Here is a 25,060-nt window from a genome sequence, read left to right as displayed (position 1 = left end):
CGCCAGCTGTGACCTGTGATAACCTTAATGATGTCACCGCTCATTACTGCCGCTGGTTCTCACACTACTCAGTGTGTTCCAGCAGTCGTGGTGAGCGGTAATGTTACTGATGTCACCGTTCCTCACATCCTCCAGATGCAACAGAGTTGGGAATCGTTGTGGGACATCAATGTGGATTACAATGAACCTGTCATCAGCACCATATATTAACCCGATTGCAATCACAGCAGGGCATCAGGATGAGCTGGTTAAAGCGCCAGAATAAGCGAATCTAATGTGATGTGCCAATTCTGTGGTGGAGGCTGTGGGCTACGGGTCAATAACCATGAACCGCCCTGGCCTGATAATAGAAGCCCACAGACACTCTCTGTTTTATCTGCCCTGGTTTTAAAATATATAACCCAAACCTGGCGAGACGCAGGCGACTCTGACAATACCGCTCTTCACAGTCGCCAAGTGCAGAGCAAGACCCGGAATATCTGAAGAGCGGTGACGTTACTGATGTCACCGCTCTTCAGTCACCGGGTATCGTGCTGAAAGTGGCTGTAAGCAAAGTTTATGGAGCGTCAGAATGAGGTTCCATAGCCTTTGGTCGTATAAATCCCTTCATTATCTACGAGATGCAGTTATGTAAGTAAAGTAGCGTCTTTTCTTGTTACTGCAACTAAAAGCAATAAATAGGACTGAGCTGTAATACTGGATACAGCTGTGATTATATGTTGTATAGTCATATTACCCTCACCTCACTGCTTGTAGCCTACAAGTGTACAAACATATTATATAGTCACCATGTGACAAGTGGGCCTGTGTAACTTCAAATGCCAGGGCTGAATTTTAGTCCCAGTCCAGCCCTGAATGTGGGTCCCTCGTGTAGCTGCAGCCACCATATCAGCCATATACACACACACTTGTATATAATCTGGGTCCTTCGTGTAGCTACAGCCACCATATCAGCCATATACACACACACTTGTATATAATCTGGGTCCTTCGTGTAGCTGCAGCCACCATATCAGCCATATACACACACACACATACACACACACACTTGTATATAATCTGGGTCCTTCGTGTAGCTGCAGCCACCATATCAGCCATATATACACACACACACATACACACACACACTTGTATATAATCTGGGTCCTTCGTGTAGCTGCAGCCACCATATCAGCCATATATATACACACACACACACACTTGTATATAATCTGGGTCCTTCGTGTAGCTGCAGCCACCATATCAGCCATATATACACACACACACACACACACACACACTTGTATATAATCTGGGTCCTTCGTGTAGCTGCAGCCACCATATCAGCCATATATACACACACACACACACACACACACACACACACTTGTATATAATCTGGGTCCTTCGTGTAGCTGCAGCCACCATATCAGCCATATATACACACACACACACACACACACACACACACTTGTATATAATCTGGGTCCTTCGTGTAGCTGCAGCCACCATATCAGCCATATATATACACACACACACACACTTGTATATAATCTGGGTCCTTCGTGTAGCTGCAGCCACCATATCAGCCATATATATACACACACACACACACTTGTATATAATCTGGGTCCTTCGTGTAGCTGCAGCCACCATATCAGCCATATATACACACACACACACACACACTTGTATATAATCTGGGTCCTTCGTGTAGCTGCAGCCACCATATCAGCCATATATACACACACACACACACACACACACACACACACTTGTATATAATCTGGGTCCTTCGTGTAGCTGCAGCCACCATATCAGCCATATATACACACACACACACACACTTGTATATAATCTGGGTCCTTCGTGTAGCTGCAGCCACCATATCAGCCATACACACACACACACTTGTATATAATCTGGGTCCTTGGTGTAGCTGCAGCCACCATATCAGCCATATACACACACACTTGTATATAATCTGGGTCCTTCGTGTAGCTGCAGCCACCATATCAGCCATATATACACACACACACACATACACACACACACTTGTATATAATATGGGTCCTTCGTGTAGCTGCAGCCACCATATCAGCCATATACACACACACACACACACACACACTTGTATATAATCTGGGTCCTTGGTGTAGCTGCAGCCACCATATCAGCCATATATATACACACACACACACACACTTGTATATAATCTGGGTCCTTCGTGTAGCTGCAGCCACCATATCAGCCATATATATACACACACACACACACACACTTGTATATAATCTGGGTCCTTGGTGTAGCTGCAGCCACCATATCAGCCATATATATACACACACACACACACTTGTATATAATCTGGGTCCTTCGTGTAGCTGCAGCCACCATATCAGCCATATATATACACACACACACTTGTATATAATCTGGGTCCTTCGTGTAGCTGCAGCCACCATATCAGCCATATATATATACACACACACACACACACTTGTATATAATCTGGGTCCTTGGTGTAGCTGCAGCCACCATATCAGCCATATATACACACACACACACACACACACACACACATACACACACACTTGTATATAATCTGGGTCCTTGGTGTAGCTGCAGCCACCATATCAGCCATATATATATACACACACACACACACACACACACTTGTATATAATCTGGGTCCTTGGTGTAGCTGCAGCCCTCTCGGGCAGTGCACGGCTGTTACCTCGTAGATGTGGGGCAGGGAGTGCTGCTTGATGTAGTTCCTGAGCTGGGCATCTGCATTACGAAGAGATGCCATGTTACTGGGGTGTCACTGATTGCCACTCTATTCAGTGCCCTAACACAGGCGTCTACCGTCTCTTGGCAACCACCCACCCTCGCTATAAGAGGCAAGCCACGCCCCTACAATCAGAGCCGTGAAGACTCCGCCCATTCACGGGCACGGACAGTGTAGGCGCGAGTTACACACTAGTCCACACAATGAGAGCCGCGTGCTGTGGCCTCAGACCGGGGACACTACGGGTTATGCCTCCGGAGAAACGGTGTAATAGTCTGCTTATCACGTGGTTAGTGGGCGGGAATACGTCCTCAGTCAGAAGCGACCTCCCTCAGTCACGTGTTCCTGCAGTTCGGCATGGTTCCTTCGGTTTAGCACGTAAAATGTCACATACGGGGAAGATGACGGCGGCCAGAGGCCTGCTGACCGCAGCGCTCGGTGCAGGAGTCTGTTACTGCCTGTATAGGGCGCTGGCTGCTAGGAGCAAGAAATGCGGGAGCGGCGCCGGTCTGCGGGACAGGGTGTCGGGAATGACGGTGACAGCGGCAGGGCACGGGAGCCCAGGTGAGGGACAGCCCTGTACGGCAGTGTACCGGGAGTGACGGTGACAGCGGCAGGGCACGGGAGCCCAGGTGAGGGACAGCCCTGTACGGCAGTGTACCGGGAGTGACGGTGATAGCGGCAGGGCACGGGAGCCCAGGTGAGGGACAGCCCTGTACAGCAGTGTACCCGGAGTGACGGTGACAGGGCACGGGAGCCCAGGTGAGGGACAGCCCTGTACGGCAGTGTACCGGGAGTGACGGTGACAGCGGCAGGGCACGGGAGCCCAGGTGAGGGACAGCCCTGTACGGCAGTGTACCCAGAGTGACGGTGACAGCGGCAGGGCACGGGAGCCCAGGTGAGGGACAGCCCTGTACGGCAGTGTACCCGGAGTGACGGTGACAGGGCACGGGAGCCCAGGTGAGGGACAGCCCTGTACGGCAGTGTACCGGGAGTGACGGTGACAGCGGCAGGGCACGGGAGCCCAGGTGAGGGACAGCCCTGTACGGCAGTGTACCCGGAGTGACGGTGACAGGGCACGGGAGCCCAGGTGAGGGACAGCCCTGTACGGCAGTGTACCGGGAGTGACGGTGACAGCGGCAGGGCACGGGAGCCCAGGTGAGGGACAGCCCTGTACAGCAGTGTACCCGGAGTGACGGTGACAGGGCACGGGAGCCCAGGTGAGGGACAGCCCAGTACGGCAGTGTACCGGGAGTGACGGTGACAGCGGCAGGGCACGGGATCCCAGGTGAGGGACAGCCCTGTACGGCAGTGTACCCGGAGTGACGGTGACAGCGGCAGGGCACGGGAGCCCAGGTGAGGGACAGCCCTGTACAGCAGTGTACCCGGAGTGACGGTGACAGCGGCAGGGTACGGGAGCCCAGGTGAAGGACAGCCCTGTACGGCAGTGTACTGGGAGTGACGGTGACAGCGGCAGGGTACGGGAGCCCAGGTGAGGGACAGCCCTGTATGGCCGTGTACCCGGAGTGACGGTGACAGCGGCAGGGCATGGGAGCCCAGGTGAGGGACAGCCCTGTACGGCAGTGTACTGGGAGTGACGGTGACAGGGCACGGGAGCCCAGGTGAGGGACAGCCCTGTACGGCAGTGTACCGGGAGTGACGGTGACAGCGGCAGGGCACGGGAGCCCAGGTGAGGGACAGCCCTGTACGGCAGTGTACCGGGAGTGATGGTGACAGCGGCAGGGCACGGGAGCCCAGGTGAGGGACAGCCCTGTACGGCAGTGTACCGGGAGTGACGGTGACAGCGGCAGGGCACGGGAGCCCAGGTGAGGGACAGCCCTGTACGGCAGTGTACCCGGAGTGACGGTGATAGCGGCAGGGCACGGGATCCCAGGTGAGGGACAGCCCTGTACGGCAGTGTACCCGGAGTGACGGTGACAGCGGCAGGGCACGGGAGCCCAGGTGAGGGACAGCCCTGTACGGCAGTGTAGCGGGAGTGATGGTGACAGCGGCAGGGCACGGGAGCCCAGGTGAGGGACAGCCCTGTACGGCAGTGTACCGGGAGTGACGGTGACAGCGGCAGGGCACGGGAGCCCAGGTGAGGGACAGCCCTGTACGGCAGTGTACCCAGAGTGACGGTGATAGCGGCAGGGCACGGGATCCCAGGTGAGGGACAGCCCTGTACGGCAGTGTACCCGGAGTGACGGTGACAGCGGCAGGGCACGGGAGCCCAGGTGAGGGACAGCCCTGTACAGCAGTGTACCCGGAGTGACGGTGACAGCGGCAGGGTACGGGAGCCCAGGTGAAGGACAGCCCTGTACGGCAGTGTACTGGGAGTGACGGTGACAGCGGCAGGGTACGGGAGCCCAGGTGAGGGACAGCCCTGTATGGCCGTGTACCCGGAGTGACGGTGACAGCGGCAGGGCACGGGAGCCCAGGTGAGGGACAGCCCTGTACGGCAGTGTACTGGGAGTGACGGTGACAGGGCACGGGAGCCCAGGTGAGGGACAGCCCTGTACGGCAGTGTACCGGGAGTGACGGTGACAGCGGCAGGGCACGGGAGCCCAGGTGAGGGACAGCCCTGTACGGCAGTGTACCGGGAGTGATGGTGACAGCGGCAGGGCACGGGAGCCCAGGTGAGGGACAGCCCTGTACGGCAGTGTACCGGGAGTGACGGTGACAGCGGCAGGGCACGGGAGCCCAGGTGAGGGACAGCCCTGTACGGCAGTGTACCCGGAGTGACGGTGATAGCGGCAGGGCACGGGATCCCAGGTGAGGGACAGCCCTGTACGGCAGTGTACCCGGAGTGACGGTGACAGCGGCAGGGCACGGGAGCCCAGGTGAGGGACAGCCCTGTACGGCAGTGTAGCGGGAGTGATGGTGACAGCGGCAGGGCACGGGAGCCCAGGTGAGGGACAGCCCTGTACGGCAGTGTACCGGGAGTGACGGTGACAGCGGCAGGGCACGGGAGCCCAGGTGAGGGACAGCCCTGTACGGCAGTGTACCCAGAGTGACGGTGATAGCGGCAGGGCACGGGAGCCCAGGTGAGGGACAGCCCTGTACGGCAGTGTACCCGGAGTGACGGTGACAGCGGCAGGGCACGGGAGCCCAGGTGAGGGACAGCCCTGTACAGCAGTGTACCCGGAGTGACGGTGACAGCGGCAGGGTACGGGAGCCCAGGTGAAGGACAGCCCTGTACGGCAGTGTACTGGGAGTGACGGTGACAGCGGCAGGGTACGGGAGCCTAGGTGAGGGACAGCCCTGTATGGCCGTGTACCCGGAGTGACGGTGACAGCGGCAGGGCACGGGAGCCCAGGTGAGGGACAGCCCTGTACGGCAGTGTACTGGGAGTGACGGTGACAGGGCACGGGAGCCCAGGTGAGGGACAGCCCTGTACGGCAGTGTACCGGGAGTGACGGTGACAGCGGCAGGGCACGGGAGCCCAGGTGAGGGACAGCCCTGTACGGCAGTGTACCGGGAGTGGTGACAGCGGCAGGGCACGGGAGCCCAGGTGAGGGACAGCCCTGTACGGCAGTGTACCCGGAGTGACGGTGATAGCGGCAGGGCACGGGATCCCAGGTGAGGGACAGCCCTGTACGGCAGTGTACCCGGAGTGACGGTGACAGCGGCAGGGCACGGGAGCCCAGGTGAGGGACAGCCCTGTACAGCAGTGTACCCGGAGTGACGGTGACAGCGGCAGGGCACGGGAGCCCAGGTGAGGGACTGCCCTGTACGGCAGTGTACCTGGAGTGACGGTGACAGCGGCAGGGCACGGGAGCCCAGGTGAAGGACAGCCCTGTACGGCAGTGTACTGGGAGTGACGGTGACAGCGGCAGGGCACGGGAGCCCAGGTGAGGGACAGCCCTGTATGGCCGTGTACCCGGAGTGACGGTGACAGCGGCAGGGCACGGGAGCCCAGGTGAGGGACAGCCCTGTACGGCAGTGTACTGGGAGTGACGGTGACAGCGGCAGGGCACGGGAGCCCAGGTGAGGGACAGCCCTGTATGGCCGTGTACCCGGAGTGACGGTGATAGCGGCAGGGCACGGGAGCCCAGGTGAGGGACAGCCCTGTACGGCAGTGTACTGGGAGTGACGGTGACATCGGCAGGGCACGGGAGCCCAGGTGAGGGACTGCCCTGTACGGCAGTGTACCCGGAGTGACGGTGATAGCGGCAGGGCACGGGAGCCCGGGTGAGGGACTGCCCTGTACGGCAGTGTACCCGGAGTGACGGTGACAGCGGCAGGGCACGGGAGCCCAGGTGAGGGACAGCTCTGTACGGCAGTGTACCCGGAGTGATGGTGACAGCGGCAGGGCATGGGAGCCCAGTTGAGGGACAGCCCTGCACGGGAGTGACAGCGGAAGGGCACAGGAGCCCAGGTGAGGGACATCCCTGTACGGCAGTGTACTGGGAGTGATGGTGACAGCGGCAGGGCACGGGAGCCCAGTTGAGGGACAGCTTTGCACAGGAGTGACGGTGACAGCGGCAGGGCACAGGTGCCCAGGTGAGGGACAGCCCTGTACAGCAGTGTACCGGGAGTGACGGTGACAGCGGCAGGGCATGGTAGGCCAGGTGAGGGACAGCCCGGCTGCACGGCAGTGTACCGGGAGTGGCAGGAGCTGCTGGTGCAGTCACATATATAGCGGCCACCTATATACTAACTACACCCTGGTGCGCGGGGACATAGAAGACATGGGGCCCCACAGCAGAAGTTCTAAGTGACCCCCTCCCCCAAAAACCTAATATTCGGTGGGGTCATAGAAAAGCATAGCTTACAACATAGCAGCCCCTACAACGAAGTTTTCCACCTATTGAAGTCCCCAGATTCCCCTTTAATTTCCTCCAAACAGTATGATGCCAACAAAAGTGCTCCCCAATCCAATGATGATGTCCCCACAGTGAGTTCCTCCAAAGTACTCTCCACCTAAACAGTCTTATGCCAGAGGCGTAGCTAGGGTTTTGGTCAGCAGATGACCGTGCTGTTGCTGAAAATAATCTCTACTAAAAGACCAATATTGATATTACCGCCATATGGTCAGTGGTAGAAACCACCACTGTTGCATAGAGTCACTTTTCCTCCCCATAGGCAGACTCAATATAGTATAATGCATCCCGTATAGGCCAGGCAGACTCTGTAGTATAATGTACCCCCATGCAGACTGCACTCCCCATAGGCAGACTCTATAATGTATAATGCACCTCTCATAGGCAGACTCTGTATTGTATAATGCACCCCATAAAAAATAAAAATACATTACTCCCCTCTCAGTACAGCAGATGACGAGTAATTACTACTTCGCGCCCATTGTCAGTGTCTGCGTCAGTGATGTCAGATTCAGAGGGAGATTGATGGGAGAGTGAGCGTGACGCTCCCTGTCTCATCAAATTGGTCAACTGTATCAACCCTCCCGGTCATGGGACTCATAGCCACCGGGTGGCAGAGCAGGAAGATTGTCTGCTTCAGAAGGTAACTGGGCGTGCTGTGAATGCCGATGCAGTAGCGTATCTCTGGGTGGGCCCCTCAGAGCACAGTGCCCAGGAAGACCCCCTTTTACCCCCCTTCCCTGGTAGCTACACTGCTGATGATGACCCTACTGCACCCTCCATCCCACAGTATGGTGCCTCATCATAGCCCTCCATACAGTATAATGCCCCCTTCATAGCCCAGCAAACAGTATCGTGCTCCCTCGTAGCCTTACAGTGTAATGGCCACCCCCCATGTAGCCCTTTAAACAGTATAATGCCCCTTCCCTTGTAGCCCTGCAAACCGTATAATGCCCCCCCCTATATAACCCTGCAAGCAGTATAATGGTGGCCCCCATGTAGCCCTGCGAACGGTATAATGCCTCCCCACGCGTAGCCCTGCGAACGGTATAATGCCTCCCCACGCGTAGCCCTGCGAACGGTGTAATGCCTCCCCACGCGTAGCCCTGCGAACGGTGTAATGCCTCCCCACGCGTAGCCCTGCGAACGGTGTAATGCCTCCCCACGCGTAGCCCTGCGAACGGTGTAATGCCTCCCCACGCGTAGCCCTGCGAACGGTGTAATGCCTCCCCACGCGTAGCCCTGCGAACGGTGTAATGCCTCCCCACGCGTAGCCCTGCGAACGGTGTAATGCCTCCCCACGCGTAGCCCTGCGAACGGTGTAATGCCTCCCCACGCGTAGCCCTGCGAACGGTGTAATGCCTCCCCACGCGTAGCCCTGCGAACGGTGTAATGCCTCCCCACGCGTAGCCCTGCGAACGGTGTAATGCCTCCCCACGCGTAGCCCTGCGAACGGTGTAATGCCTCCCCACGCGTAGCCCTGCGAACGGTGTAATGCCTCCCCACGCGTAGCCCTGCGAACGGTGTAATGCCTCCCCACGCGTAGCCCTGCGAACGGTGTAATGCCTCCCCACGCGTAGCCCTGCGAACGGTGTAATGCCTCCCCACGCGTAGCCCTGCGAACGGTGTAATGCCTCCCCACGCGTAGCCCTGCGAACGGTGTAATGCCCCCCCACGCGTAGCCCTGCAAAGAGTGTAATAGCTGCCCCCCACGTAGCCCTGCAAAGAGTGTAATGGCCGCCCCTCACGTAGCCCTGCAAAGAGTGTAATGGCTGCCTCCTACATAGACCTGCAAAGAGTATATTATAATGGCCGCCACGTATAATATACTGCAAACTGACCCCCTGCACAAAGTCCCTCAGAACAGTATAATGCCCCCATAATGTACTCACTAATTAAAAATAAATACTCCTTTGGACCAGTTGCTGTTGTGCTTGCGATGAGGGGATGCTTGGGGGGTGAAAATAAAGTCTAGTGCCCTTTGTGGCGAAGTAGATTTTGAGTGGTGCGGTGGGAGGGAGCTGGGGTGGATTGGACCTGATATCCGTGGGGGGCGGGGGGGGGGCGAAATATGATGCGGAGTGGCGCGGCTGGCGGGGATGGTTTTCCCGCTGAAATGAGGCACTGATGTATAATTTTGATTTTTGTTTATTTGTGGAGCCATGTTGTTTATAGGCTCAATTTTATGCAAATATCTGTGTTTTGAGATTTCTTCTTTTTATTTATTCTTACACAGGAAGAGTTTTACCCTTTAAATAATATTTGCTCTCAATGTAAATTTTACTAGCTATATAAGATGTCATATTCTTTCTGTATTGATTCCTGAATGTTTAATAAAAAAGATCTGATTCAAAAAAAAATAAATACTCCTCTCTCCTCACCCCCCCACTGCTCCGGTCTCTGCAGCATGTGGTATGAAGCATCGCACAGCGGGCACGATATAGTGACGTCATCATGCCCACCGTGCTGAGACGTCAGAGCTCAAACGCAGCAGTAGTTTCCTCTTGCATCATCGCTTTCAACTGTATCTGCATCCATGGTAGCAACCGCATGGTTTGCCACCTTTGGCAGAACGCCCCTGCTAGTACTTGTGGATATTCAGTCACACTTTTGGCTAGGGTTTTTTTGTTGTAAGTCACAAGCGTCTCTTTTGTCATATACTTCAATGGATGTCACCTGCAATATGCGACTGTCTTATTTTACAGCAAAATCACATCTATAAAATAATCACATGGATGCATGTTCACACAAGTCATACACATGGTCTTGTTGAATTGCCGTGACTGCGCTGCCCAAACCACTAAGCTCTTTCAAATTTCTTCACTCCATCCAAGAGCCATAACTTTTTCTTTATTTTTCCGTGGACTTATAAGAGGTTTTTTTTTTTTTATTTGGCGGGACAAGCTGTAGTTTTGAATGACGCCATTCATTTTACCATGTAATATACTTAAAAAAAGGGTTAAAAAAAAACATACTGTAAGTGGGATGAAATGGTGAAAAAGAATGCAATTCTGTTACTGTTTTTTGAGTTTTGCTCTTACAGCGTTCATTATGCAGTAAAAATGACCTGACCCTATGATTATCCAGGTCAGTACGATTACAGAGATGGCAAACATTTATAGTGGTTTTTTTTAACCCCTTAACGACCGCCGATATGCCTTTTAATGACGGTAGTTAAGGGTACTTAAACCACATCGCCGTGAAAATTGTATAGCACCCCCCAGCGCCGGATTTTCTCCAGGGTCTTGGCTGCCAGGGGTAGCCGAGACCCCAGAGAACATGATTCTGGTCGTTTTTTACCGACCCTGCTTTTGCGATCGCCGTTATTGGCCGTATAACGGTGACAGCAAAAAAAAAAAAAAAAGTCTGATGTGTCATTTAATTTCTCCTCTGATGTGACCGCACATCAGAGGAGAGACAAATAGGGTCCTCGATCCCCCCCCGGCACCTCCTGGTGGTCCTCGGCCCGTGTGCGTCCCCTCCATCGGCGCCGCCATCTTCCGGGAAGAAAATGGCAAGCCCATGCGCAGTGCTCCCGCTGAGATCTGCTGGCCAGCACCCGGCAAGATTTCCTGTGATAAACCCTGTCACAGTGATCAAAATAAAAAGAAATAGTAAATAACCCCCCCCCCCTTTTATCACCCCCATAGTTAGTGAAAAATAATGAAATAAAGAAAATATATTTATTTTCATTTTTCAGTTAGGGTTGGAGTCAGGGTGAGGGTTGGAATTAGGAATAGGGGTGTGTTGGGATTAGCGTTAGGGGTGTGTTGGGATTAGGTTTGTGGTTATGGTTAGGGTTGGGATTAGGGTTGAGTTAGAATTGAGGGGTTTCCACTATTTAGGCACATCAGGGATTCTCCAAACGCGACATGGCGCCACCATTGATTCCAGCCAATTTTGCGTTCAAAAAGTCAAACAGTGCTCCCTCCCGAGCCCCGACATGTGCCCAAACAGTGGTTTACTCCATCATATGGGGCATCAGCGTATTCAGGAAAAATTGCACACCAACTTTGGGGGTCTAATTTATCCTGTTACCCTTGGGAAAATAAAAAATTGGGGGCTAAAAAATCATTTTTGTGGAAAAAAATATTTTATTTTCTCGGCTCTGCGTTATAAACTTCTGTGAAGCAATTAGGGGTTTGAAGTGCTCACCACACATCTAGATAAGCTCCATATGGGGTCTAGTTTCCAAAATGGGGGTCACTTGTGGGGAGTTTGTACTGTTTAGGCACATCAGGGGCTCTGCAAACTCAACATAACGTCCGCAGACCATTCCATCAAAGTCTGCATTCCACATTGGTGCTCCTTCCCTTCCGAGCCCCGTCATGTGCCCAAACAGTGGTTCCCCCCACATATGGGGAATCGGTGTACTCTGGACAAACTGCACAACAACGTTTGTGGTCCAATTTCTCCTGTTACCCTTGTGGAAAAAAAATAGCGGGCTAAAAAAAACATTTTTGAGGAAAAAAAATGATTATTTTCACGGCTCTGTTATAAATGTCTGTGAAACATAGGGGGGTTCAAAGTGCTCACCACACATCTAGATAAGCTCCTTGTGGGGTCTAGTTTCCAAAATGGTGTCACTTGTGGGGGGTTTCTACTGTTAAGGCACATCAGGGGCTTTCCAAACGCGACATGGCGTCAGATCTCAATTCCAGCCAATTCTGCAGTGAAAAAGTCAAGCGGCGCTCCTTCCCTTCTGAGCTCTGCCATGCACCCAAACAGTGGTTTACCCCCACATATGGGGTATGAGCATACTCAGGACAAATTGCACAACAACTTTGCGGTCTAATTTCTCTTGTTACCCTTGTGAAAATAAAAATTTTGGGGCGAAAAGTTCATTTTTGTGTAAAAAATATGATTTTTTATTTTCACGGCTCTACGTTATAAACTTCTGTGAAGCACTTGGAGGTTCAAAGTACTCACCACACATCTAGATAAGTTCCCTAAGGGTATGTGCACGTTGCGGATTTGGCTCTGCGGATCCTCAGCAGTTTTCCATGCGGTGTACAGTACCATGTAAACCTATGGAAAACCAAATCCGTTGTGCACATGCTGTGGAAAATTCTGCGCAGATTTGCTGCGGTTTATTTTCTGCAGCATGTCAATTCTTTGAGCGGAATCCGCAGCGTTTTTACACCTCTTCCATTATAGGAATACGCAGAAGTAAAAACGCAGGCGAAATCCTCACTAAATCCGCAGGAAATCTGCACTAAATCCACAGGTAAAGCACAAGTCATTTTACCTGCGGATTCAGCAAAATCCGCAGCCAAATCTGCAACGTGTGCACATACCCTAAGGGGTCTAGTTTCCAAAATGGTGTCACTTGTTGGAGGTTTCCACTGTTTAGGCACATCAGGGGCTCTCCAAATGAGACATGGTGTACAATCTCATTTCCAGCCAATTCTGCATTGAAAAAGTCAAACAGCGCTCCTTCCGTTCCAAGCCCTGCCGTGCGCCAAAACAGTGGTTTACCCCCATGTAACGGGGTCAACCCAAGATGGGGTACCTCTTTCAGTATCACCCCGTGTTTTCGGAGGTCCAGTCTGCGTTGGCTGGAGTCTGAATGAATGACGCTGGCTGTAATTCCCTGTTTACATGGGCCCATATAAAAGATCACTGCTTCTCCGTGTATTTCCAGTCTGACAACACTTTACTCACAGGACACAGAATATATCACACAGATACAGAGGGCCGGCCAATAGAAAAGCGGCAGGCCAGACATACATTACAAAAGCCGCAGGTGGCCGGAGCCTGCCGATGTTTACTGTGGAAATTACAAAGGTGGGGGGAGGGCGGACAAAAGGGGAATGCTGATGCATTAGGGACATGCATCCCACATAGAACCTATTATACATACATATAACTGCACAACATATTCTGGGTGCTGAGTGGTTCTGTAACACGTAACACCCCATATATGGGGTATCGGTGCATTCAGGAGAAATTGTGGTTTATTTTCTCTTTTTATACTTGTGAAAATAACAAAAAATTGGTTCTGAAGTAAAATGTTTGTAAAAAAAAAAGTTAAATGTTAATTTTTTTCGCTCCACATTGCTTCAGTTCCTGTGACGCACGTAAAGGGTTAATAAACTTCTTGAATGTGGTTTTGAGCACTTTGAGAGGTGCAGGTTTTAGAATGGTGTCACTTTTGGGTATTTTCTGTCATATTGACCCCTCAAAGTGACTTCAAATGTGATGTGGTCCCTAAAAAAAAAAAAAATGGTTTTGTAAATTTTATTGTAAAAATGAGAAATCGCTGGTCAACTTTTAACCCTTATAAGTTCCTAACAAAAAAAATGTTGTTTCCAAAATTGTGCTGATGTAAAGTAGACATGTGGGAAATGTTATTTATTAAGTATTTTGTGTGACATATCTTTCTGATTTAAGGGCATAAAAATTAAGTTTGAAAACTTCAAAAATTTTAAATTTTTTTTTGCCATATTTCTGTTTTTTTCATAAATGCAAGTCATATCGAAGAAATTTTACCACTAACAGAAGTAAAATATGTCATGAAAAAAATCTCAGAATCAGCGGTATCTGTTAAAGCGTTCCAGAGTTATTATCTCATAAAGTGACAGGTCAGAATTGTAAAAATTGACCTGGTCATTAAGCTGCAAATTGGCTCTGTCACTAAGGGGTTAAACTAATGAATAAAAGGGGGAAAGGGATTATTCATCTCACCAGGTGCAGCACAATTGAGGCCTCCATCAAAAGAATGCGGTGCGCAGACTCCAGACCGGTAGCTGGGCAACAAGTAGAGGAAAAATAAGGGGGTTCCAGCATCTGCTTAATTATCGACTAAATCCCCTGTATTTGTTATCCAGCACTTGCTGATTACTGTCATTTTTTACTCCAGAGTATTTTTGCAAATTTGTCATTTTGTGTTTTCTTGTTGTGTTTCAGTCGGTGGTGTGAACACTGTCCGACCGACTTGTTCACATTTGTGCATGTCACATATGTATTTAATCTGCTTAATTATGTAGAGTTAAAACATGACTTTTAATGAGGAAAAATTAAAATTATAAGGACAAAAACATGCAGAAAAAAATGGGGGGGGGGAGATAAAAGGACATGGGTCTGTGTTTCAAGCTGTAAGGCTGTGTACCCACGTAAGCGTTTTTTTCACGTTTTAAGCGTTTTTACCAGCAAAAACGCTTACAAGAAGCATCCCATTCTTTTGAATGAATTTCGCACTTTTTGTGCATATTGATGCGTTTTTTCCGCGAAAAAACGCATTGCAGTAAAAAACGCAGCATGCTCATTAATTTCGCGGAAAAATCCGCATTTCTAACTATATTCTATGAGACTGGGGATGCTCCGGAAAAAAACACAAAAAAACGCACGTTTCCTGGGAAGGAGTCCGGTTTTTAGTCAGGAATTTTCTGCATACGTGGGTACATAGCCTAAAGCTCTTAGTCCTGGACTATGGTGCTTTATATTAGTGGTAAATCTTGGTATGATATGTGTATATTTATGAAAACATCGAAAATTTGAGAAAAAATTAGAACGTTTTGCAATTTTCTAACTTTAAATTTTTATGCTCTTAAATCAGACAGTTATGTTACACAAAGCAATAAATAATATTTCCCATATCCCTACTTTACGTCTGCTTTATTTTTTAAACATTTTTTTTTAGGATGTTATTTTATTCAATATCAGTATCCACGTCTGTTCACATGTTAGTTCATGTCAGAGGAGAGAGAAATGATTTTTAAATTGGACTTTATTTTTTTTTTTTATGTGATTGCCTTGTATTTGGTGAATAATGGCGATTATGTGACAGAGGGCCGAAAAAACTGGCCCTGACCATGTTCTCCAGGGTCTCAGCTACCCCCGAAATCTGAAACCCAGGATATTTTCCGATGATGGGGGGCGCTATACGCTTATTTCTCAGCGCTGTTAAAAAGTGGCGTTTAGGAATAAGGCCCCTTAACTGCCGCCATTAAAGGGAATCTGTCACCCATTTTTTGTGATATCATGTAAAGATATCTTTTAATTGTGGGTTACCTAAGTATTCTAGTCGTACTTGATCCCCCCTGTCCCTGCACCTTTGATGCATAAATACCTTCTTTATCACTCTTCCGATTTATGGAAATTGCCGTGGTCCGGTCCTATGGGCATGGCTTATCCCCCCCCACCCACCTTGCTGGACGTAATTTCTTCTGTGAATATCACAGATGCCGTCGTTTCTTCGCGCCTGTGCATTGATTATGCCATTCGCGCTTGCGCAGTATGCTTTGCCCAACTGTAGACAAAGAATATAATCGCTACTGCTCATGTGCCGGTATTTTTCCCTGCGTCTATGACCCGGAAGTCTTCATATGCATATTTTTCTTATCATCCGCTACGTTTCTGAAAATCTTCAGTTTTAGTTATCTAAATGTCCATTGTATTTTTTTTCTTTCAGTCCAATCTGAAAACTTTTCGAAGTGTGCTGGTAATCTGGAGGCCCATCATCTAGAATCATTACTTCAGCTTCTCTCGGGCAGCAGTGATTCCTCAGCTGTGGAGCAGATCTTGGTCACGCTCAGTAACAGTGCAGCCTTTTCTGTAAATCATGTAAGTAAACTGTGTGCTCCTGGCCTTCTGCTCACAGAACTCCCTGGATTAGATTTGTGGTACCTATATGCTTAGATGTCTACAACATTTTTATGAGTCTTCCTCTCAATTTTGGCCCTTTAAATAATCAGATTGGTGGAGATTCCACAGTCACTTATGGGGGGTTTCTGGCAGAGCCCCTGAAGTGCCAGAACAGTAGTTTGACATAGCACCCACAAACCATTCCAGCAAGATATCCAATATGGCGCTTCCCTTTGCACTATGCCCAAAACATAGTATTCCCCCACATATGGGGTATTTGTGTACTCAGGTGAAATTGTACAACACATTATATGGTCCATTTTCTCCTGTTGTTTTAATTTATCTGCTTTGAATATTATAAAATAAAATGAAGTGCATGTGTGTGATGTTTGTTTCCACCTACTTTAGATTGTGGTGAATATCTTGAACACTTGGATCTTCTGATGCTGCATACTGCTACATGGAATATTGTAGAGCTTAGTTAATACATTATCAACATTTGCTTTGATTTAGGATATAATTCGAAATTTGGACGGTCTTCGTATTATTGGTGGATTCCTTTCGCACCCTGATCCGAAAATAAAAGCTGGTTCACTAAATGCACTCAACAACCTGAGCATGAACCTACAAAATCAGGAACAAATACAGGTAACAGTTTATAAAATAGGTGCCTTCCCAGACTAAACGTAAAATAATGCTGTGCAGTAGTGTAGAAAATGCCATTAAAGGTTATCGTAAAAATCACAAGTTAGCCCCTATCTGTATGCATAGCATCAGGGATAACTTGCTGTTTGCTGGGGGATATGTCTGATAGGGACACCAGTGATTTCAAGATCAGGGCTCTGCAGCCCCTTCTTCAATATACCAAATGTGCTCACGCTCCATTCTTTGCGTATGGGAATGCGAGAGAAAGCAGGGGATACTTTGCTTTCTCTAGCAGTCCCTTTAACAATGAATAATAATTTTTATTTATATAGCGCCAACATATTTTGCAGCACTTTACAATTAAGCGGGGACATGTACAGACAATAAATTCAATACAAGTTAAGACAATTTAAACAGTGACATTAGGAGTGAGGTCCCTGCTCGCAAGCTTACAATCTACAAGGAAATAGGGGGGGACACAGTACACAGTAGGTGAAAAGTGTTTATTTCAGGTCTGGCAATTATAATAAATAGGGATTTTCATATAAAGCTGCATGATCCGGTCTTCAGCCCGTGTGTTGAAGTGCAATAGTCAAGTATCAAGTGCAGTTATCGTGTGCATGGAGACAGATGAATAGTACGGTGCATTTCAGAATAATATTTGGAAGGAGGGAACAGGGCAAATGAGTAGTTGATGTGGTAGGCTTGTTTGAAGAGATGGGTTTTCAAAGCACGCTTGAATAGGTCGGGGTTAGGTATCAGTCTGATCGTCTGGGGAAGTGCATTCCAGAGAGCTGGCGCAGCATGAGAGAAGTCTTTAGAGACGGAGGTGCGATGTTCAGATTACGGGGGATGTTAGTCTTAGGTCATTTGTAGAACTGAGGCTACGTGTAGGGCGATAGACAGAGATGAGAGAGCAGATATAAGGCAGTGCAGAACTGTGGAGAGCTTTGTGAGAGAGAGGAGTTTATACTGGACCCTGTAGCGAAAAGGTAGCCAGTGTAATGACTGGCATAAGATGGAGGCATCTGTGAAGCGGCTGGACAGAAATATGACCCTGGCTGCCGCATTCAAGATGGATTGGAGAGGAGAAAGTTTGGTAAGAGGGAGACAGATCAGAAGAGACTTGCAGTAGTCCAGACGAGAATGAATAAGAGTGACAGTAAGAGTCTTAGCAGTTTCAAAGGTGAGAAAAGGTCGGATTCTGGAGATGTTTTTAAGATGCAGGTGACAAGAGCGAGTGAGTGATCGGATATAGGGAGTAAAGGAAAGTTCAGTGTCGAATATGACCCCAAGACAGCGGGCATGCTGCTTGGGAGTTATGGTTGAACCCTCCAGGGTTATCTCGATGTTAGGTAGAGTGAGGTTAGTAGAGGGAAGAAACACAAGAAGTTCAGTTTTGGAGAGATTTAGTTTGAGATAGAGGGAGGACATGATGTTAGAGACAGCAGACAGACAATCCTTGGTATTTTGAATTAGGGTAGGGGTGATGTCAGGGGAAGAAGTGTATAATTGGGTGTCATCAGCATAGAGATGATACTGGAACCCAAATCTGCTGATTGTTTGTCCAATAGGGGCAGTGTATAGAGAGAAGAGGAGGGGGCCTAGGACAGAGCCCTGCGGGACCTTGATAGTAAGGGGACGAGGAGAGGAAGAGGAGTCGGCAAAAGATACAGTGAAGGAGCGGTCAGAGGTAGGAGGAGAACCAGGAGAGGGCTGTGTCCTTGAGACCTATAGAGCGGAGCATAGTGAGTAGGAGCTGGTGATCCACCGTGTCAAATGCGGCAGAAAGATCCAGGAGAATCAGCAGGGAGCAATGACCTTTCGATTTAGCTGTTATTAGATCATTAGAGACTTTAGTGAGTGCAGTTTCAGTGGAGAGTAAATAGCGGAAACCAGATTGTAATGGGTCGAGAAGAGTTATCCGAGAGATAGTGGATTGGATGGGAGTGGACCAAGCGTTCCAGGAATTTAGAGATGAAGGAAAGGTTAGAGACAGGTCTGTAGTTAGCAGTGCAGTTCTGGTCCAGGGATGGCTTTTTAAGTAAAGGGGTTATGATGGCATGCTTAAATGAGGAGGGAAATATACCTGAAGAAAGAGAGAGGTTAAATATTTTAGTCAGGTGAGTGGTGACCACTGGTGAGAGAGACTGCAGGAGATGTGAAGGAATGAGGTCACTGTTGCAGGTTGTAGGCCGAGCAGAAGCGAGGAGCTTGGAAACTTCTTCTGAAACAGGCTCAAAGATATCTAGTGAGCTTGAGGTGCGGCAGGGAAGGGGATCCAGGCATTGAGAAGATTGGGCTGAGATATCCTGATGGATGTGTTTGATTTTTTTTCTAGGAAATAAGTGGCCAGATCCTCACCGCTGAGTTTGGTGATGGGGGCCTGTACTTTAGGTTTCAGGAGGGAGTTTAAGGTTTCAAAAAGTTGTTTTGGGTTGTTGGATAGTGAGGTGATGAGGGTGGTGAAGTAGGATTGTTTGGCCAGATGAAGGGCAGAGTTATAAGTTTTGAGCATGAAGTTATAGTGGATGAAGTCTTCTGCTAAGAGAGATTTTCTCCACTGCCGCTCTGCACACCTTGAGCAGCGCTGAAGAATGCGTGGTTGCATTGTGTGCCAGGGCTGCCGTTGTCTGTGTTGGGTCTTTCTGCGTGTAGAAGGTGCTGCTTCATCTAGGGCATTCTTCAGTGTATTATTGAAGTGTGACAATAAGTCTGGACAGGAGAGGGAGGAGATGGGGGCTAAAGATGTGTGGAGATTGTCCATAAGCTGCTGGGTATTAATGGTACGTGTATTCCGATAAGTGTGGTAAGTGGGGGTGTCCCGGGTAAGGAAACAATTCTTGACAGAGAAGGAAAGAAGGTTGTGGTCCGAGAGCGGGAGAGGGGAGTTAGTAAAGTCGTGCAGCGAGCCGGAACGGGAGAAAACCAGGTCCACAGTATTCCCGTCCTCATGTTTAGGAGAATTAGTAAACTGTCAGAGGCCGAATGAAGAAGTTAGAGAAAGAAGATGAGAGGCAGATTGGGAGAGGGGATCATTGATGGGGATGTTAAAGTCTCCCATGATGAGGATGTCACAGGATAGAAAGTGAGTAAGCCAGGTGGCTAAGTGGTCTAGAAATTGGCAGGAGGAGCCTGAAGGGCGATAAACAACCGCCACTCATAAGGAGAAGGGCTTAAAGAGTTTGACGGTGTGGACTTCAAAGGAAGGAAATGTAAGTGAGGGAACTGGGGGGATGACTTGGTAAGCACATTGTGATGAAAGGAGCAAACCAACACCTCCACCCTGTCTGTTCTCAGGTCTGGCGGTATGTGAAAATTTCAGCCCACCAAACGAGAGAGCGGCAGCAGCGGTGGTGTCTGAATGCTGGATCCAGGTTTCTGTAATATCCAGAAGGTTAAGGGAATTAGAGAGGAAAAAAATAAAATCGTGAATGTAAGTTAGTTGGTTACACAGACTGTGCATTCCAGAGAGGACATTGGAAAGCGATAGGAGAAGGCATGCACTGAATGTTAATAAGATTAGCAAGGTTTCTATATGGAGCTGGAGGAGAGTAATGTATGCTGGTGGAGGGAGGCCCAGGGTTGGGGGAGATGTCGCCTGCAACTAGTAAAAGGAGAAAAAACAGAGCAGGTGGTGGGATTATTTGTATGAACTTTTTGAGTACTGCATGGAGGTATTGGATGGTTTGGAGTGGGTAAGAAATGTCAGTAGAGCCTCAGAGTTATACATGGGAGAGGGGAGAAGGGAGGGGTGGATATGGAGAGAGTGCACAGAATGTGTTAAAGGGCGGGCCAGTTGTGAGAAAGCACAATTAATTAATTGGAGGCTGGACATGAACACGTTTGACCCACTTCATAACCCCAATCTTGGGACTGCTGGGTGTCCAAGCTGTGATAGTCCCATTGATCGCCACATAACACATTTTTTGCTTTAGCCCTAAAAATTTTATTAATGTCTGAAAATAACAGCTGAAGTAAGGACCCAATGGATGTTAATCTTTAAGCTTGGTCACTCATTTGTTTATGGTCTACAGTTTTCCTTTAGTTCATTCCCTTCTGTCACCAGTGTTCCATTTTCTAAGTTTTTCTGAATTTGCTTGTTTGCTACCTAGGCCTTTATAAATGAAGTATTACAAAATATCACAGAATCTGCCTTAAACTCTGAAGTGCAGCTGGCTGGCCTAAGGCTGCTAGTTAATATGTCAGTCACCAATAATTACCATGAGAAAATGGTTGATGATATTCCCAATTTACTCCACTTATTGGATGGAGGAAATGACACCACCAAGGTACGTAGACGCTGGATTTTATGTATGATATTGGCACCTGCGTTGGGTTGTGATATCTTGGTTTAAACTGAGTTTTGTTTTTCCCCCTCCTAAGACACAAGTATTAAAAGTTCTCGTGAACTTGTCTGCAAATCCTTTGATGTCCGTGCCTCTCATGGCTGCAAAGGTAAAATGTTCCCTTTATTTCAATTGTCTACTCGCTGTACACTGGCTGTATCTTTTGAAAAATCGGTGATGCATGGTCCCATACACAAAGATCTTACAATAGACTCTAATAGGCTGTTTGGTAACGAAATAAACCAAGCTGCGTAATGGCTTGTTTTTTATTATGTAAAAGGAACCTCTCACCAGACTTGTGACGTAGCATCTGAAAATATTATCATCTTCAACATTTGCACACCGCCCCCCCCCCCCCCCCAAAAAAAAAACCAAACAAAAACTACCACACAGTGGGAGAAATGAATAAGGTTATCTGTTTGGTCTGGTCTGATGGGCGTTACTTCAGGCCTCTGCATCCCTCCCCCCAGCTGCGGCTTGCCGTCGTCAGTCTTTAATTGATGTGGATGATTATCCACACCGCTGTGCACCATCTCATGCCAATGCTGAAATATTGTCTAGCGCCTGCGCAGTGTGTTTTGCCAACTGCGGGCAAAGCCAAAAAAAATAGAAGTGCACAGGTTCCGCATACATGAGTCAGAAATAAGTTAGTCGGCGCATGTGCACTTCTGTTTTTCAGCTTTGGCAAAACACACTGAGCAGGCGCGAGATGCAATATTTCATTATTGACATGAGATGTTGCACGGCGGTGTGGATAGTTATCCACATCAATTAAAGACTGAGGATGGCAAGCAACAGCTGGGGGGAGGGATGGAGAGGCCTGAAGTAACACCCATTGGGCCAGACCAAGAGGATTACCAAACAGCGCAGGAAAAATGAAAGATTTTTTGGGAGTATACAGGGGGAGTTATATAAAGATTTAGGGAATGCAGCGCAGACGCTGAATAAGGTCATAGTTTTAGCAGTTTGTCACAAAACTGGTGACTGGTTCGCTTTAAGATACATATGACTTTCCCTGCGTGTTTTATTCATTTGTTTTGAGATGGGATGAAGATATTAAAAACAATGGCACAATTGTGTGTTTTTTGTTTTTTTTTTGCATTCATTGTACCGGTTAGGCTATGTTTACGAAGCGTTCTAGCATACTTACCGTTGCGCCATCAGGGCTTATGTCTGAGCCCTCGCAAAACCGGATTTAGCATATGCACTGATGGGGCTAGATATATATATATATATATATATATATATATTTTTTTTTTTTTTATTTGCCTTAAATTGTCCGTCATCCACTTCCGTCTGGATGTCCCCGAATCCCACAATCCACCTCGCCGCACCAGAAGTACGCCGACCGCCATTTTGGAACACCCAATTGATGCCGCTCGGATCCAGGCCGCTGCTGTGATCCCAGCTGCCGCTCTGATCCAGGCTGCCACTGCGATCCCAGCCGCCGCTGGGATCATGAGGCTGTGAAAGGGGTGTATCGAGGGGGTGTAATGAAGGGGGTATAATGAAAGGGTAGTAATGAGAGGGATGCCACCAACGGACCCCCGCCAGACTACACGTGCCGGATCCCACCGCTGCCTGCCCACCCACCTCCGTGCAGTCACAGCCGTCAGGAAAGACCGCGGCTTGAGGCCTGTGCTGGAGATTGGGTGCGGCCACCCTCCGTTTCCAGTACAGGCCGCAAAACAGTCTTTCCTGCCAGTTGTGACTGCACGGAAGTGGGTGGGCCGCCACCCCCAGCGCCACAAAGCTGCCCCCATCGTGATGTTACTGCCCTCCTGATGCGATAGCATCGGGCACACATCTAGTTGAATATAATGATCTAGATTGACTGTTATACATAGTTATCAGCCATATACTCATATTGTAAGTAGACACCAAGATATAGTGGACTACATCTTGCTCAACTAGACATATATACGGCTACAAATCATGCACGACCAAGCACACCGATTCAGACTGCAGGGTTTGGACAGAACTCCCTGGCGGAGTGAGTGAATATATGCTAAAACGCTATGTGAATATAGTGTGATCACTTTATAGCTTAGGTCATGGCTATGACCATACCAGTTACAAAGAAATCAAAAAATAATCAGCACCTCTTAACAGAATGCTGCAGGCGTGAACAGGTGCAGCAGCACACACTGTGTATACAAAGATACATGCCAACAATGACTATGAAATGTAAAATGCAATACTTCCATATAGGATGTACTATTATTTTTTTATTATAAGACACTTGTTGGCAGGAAAAAAAATCTTGTCTGATGACCTCTACCTTTGACCGAGAATACTGATACTGCAGCCTTCCAGGTTACTACAAGAACTTCACTCATGTTGCTCGACAATGTTCATTCTGATCAGAGAGAAAGCTACCAGGACATGCAGATCACTAAGGCCTGTTTCACACTTCCCGTTTTTGACCATCAGTCAAAATCTGCCGTTTTGCAAAAAAAAAAAAAAATCGGATCCGCCATTTTGTTTTGCGGATCCGTTTTTTTCCCATTGAGTTGCATTACCGGCGGATCTTGACGGATGGCCATTCGTTTGTTTGCGGATCCGCCAAATTTCTTGTGTCCGCCGACATGCCCGAACGGACCATGCAACTTTTTTTGTGCTGCAGGATCCGTATTTTATAGTGCGCATGCCTGGAGGAAGGAAGTCAGCCGGAAATTTAACCCAGAAATCATCTCTGGCTGCCTGAAAAATATTCTCTCTCCCCTCGGGCTACGGTTCCTTTAAAATTCTTCATTCATCGGATCCGTTAAAAAAAAAAAACAAAAAACAAAAAACGGTCCGGTGGCATCCGTTCACATCAGTTTACCAACGGATCCGCTTTCTGCCATTTTGGCGGATTTTAACTGACACAAAAAACTGAAGTGTGAAACAGGCCTAAAGCTCTTTTCTTCCAAACCACTTAAAGGGGTTGTCCAATACTAGGACAACCCCTTCTGTCTGAATGTTTGCTCCATTAAAATAACACCGTTCCAGTCCAAGTGGAATTCAAAGTGTTGTATGTATGGAAGGGGGGGGGGGCCATAGAAAACCATCTTGCGAAGCACCAAGTGTTTTACCTCACATCAGAAGTTGATTCGGATCAAGACTGCTCCGCTCTGCTGTATAATGTCCTTCATGTTGCTGCAGCTTGTCTGTGTAAGCTCTAAAGTGACTGAAGAGCAGGCTTTCCACTCTACACTATGCTGTCTAGGGGGAATATTCACTCTTCCTCATCTCATACCCGCAAACAGTGGATTGTAAATTACAGCGCATGCAGAGGAAAACTGGTGAGTCAAATAATGGCCAGTAAAGGTGTTATCTCATGTACACACAGGACAACTTATTCTGAATAGTTAGCGTTTTAAGGCAGGTTCATGTTATAGTGACAAGTGAAGAATTAGAATTTAGGCACATGCTAGATAAATGGATAAACAATTATCTTCTCCTTACAGGCACCATCATCACTGCTATGTCTATTTGACAGCAGCATTACAAGGGATATTCTTATAAGAGCACTGACATTTTCAGCAAATCTTTCTGAGAACCTGGGCAGAGAACAGCAATGTGATGGGCAGGCTCACTACAAGGAAGACTCACTCTATGCAGTCCTGTTTGAAGATCCAGCAGCCCTCCAGAGAAGTCTCGCCCCATTGTTACTTTACCCTGATACAGAAATGAAAGAACAAGTGAAAAGATGTATAAGTGCGGAAAGACGCAAATATTCCTGATCTTATGTAGACCGGGGAAAAAGGTCTTCATTATATCAAGAATTTAGGTCTATTAACAGATCGTAACCTGTCAGTGTGAACAGATTTTTATTAAATTGCAAGAAAAAAAAAGTGTCACACATGGTCAATTAGTATTTTTTTATTATTTTTCACACTTACGTA

The 25,060-nt window shown here is 48.5% G+C and overlaps 2 protein-coding genes across 3 annotated transcripts in view; one reads left to right on the top strand and one right to left on the bottom strand.

Annotated features, from left to right (window-relative positions):
* Positions 1 to 2,954, bottom strand: part of FBXL13 (F-box and leucine rich repeat protein 13) — a 396,865-nt gene extending 393,911 nt beyond the window's left edge. The window contains exon 1 of the mRNA XM_073573638.1: positions 2,714 to 2,954. Within this exon, the coding sequence (XP_073429739.1) occupies positions 2,714 to 2,788 (75 nt within the window). The 5' untranslated portion in view covers positions 2,789 to 2,954. The remainder of the gene's footprint in view (positions 1 to 2,713) is intronic.
* Positions 2,919 to 25,015, top strand: ARMC10 (armadillo repeat containing 10). 2 transcript variants are annotated; one of them, XM_073573642.1, is made up of 6 exons: positions 2,919 to 3,034; positions 16,004 to 16,155; positions 16,690 to 16,824; positions 20,937 to 21,113; positions 21,208 to 21,279; positions 24,623 to 25,015. In XM_073573642.1, the coding sequence occupies exons 1-6, from the start codon at positions 2,971 to 2,973 to the stop codon at positions 24,896 to 24,898; spliced, it is 876 nt and encodes a 291-aa protein (XP_073429743.1). In that variant the 5' UTR covers positions 2,919 to 2,970; the 3' UTR covers positions 24,899 to 25,015. The 2 variants fall into 2 exon arrangements, with proteins under 2 accessions (XP_073429743.1, XP_073429742.1); XM_073573641.1 differs by lacking the exon at positions 2,919 to 3,034 and adding an exon at positions 3,087 to 3,331.
* Positions 25,016 to 25,060: the final 45 nt, after the last annotated feature.

The sequence above is a fragment of the Dendrobates tinctorius genome, unplaced genomic scaffold, assembly GCF_039654945.1.
Source record: "Dendrobates tinctorius isolate UK_male_01 unplaced genomic scaffold, ASM3965494v1 ptg000035l, whole genome shotgun sequence".
NCBI lineage: Eukaryota > Metazoa > Chordata > Amphibia > Anura > Dendrobatidae > Dendrobates > Dendrobates tinctorius.
The sequence above is the reverse complement of the archived record's forward strand: the minus strand, read 5'-3'. Positions and strand labels throughout refer to the sequence as shown.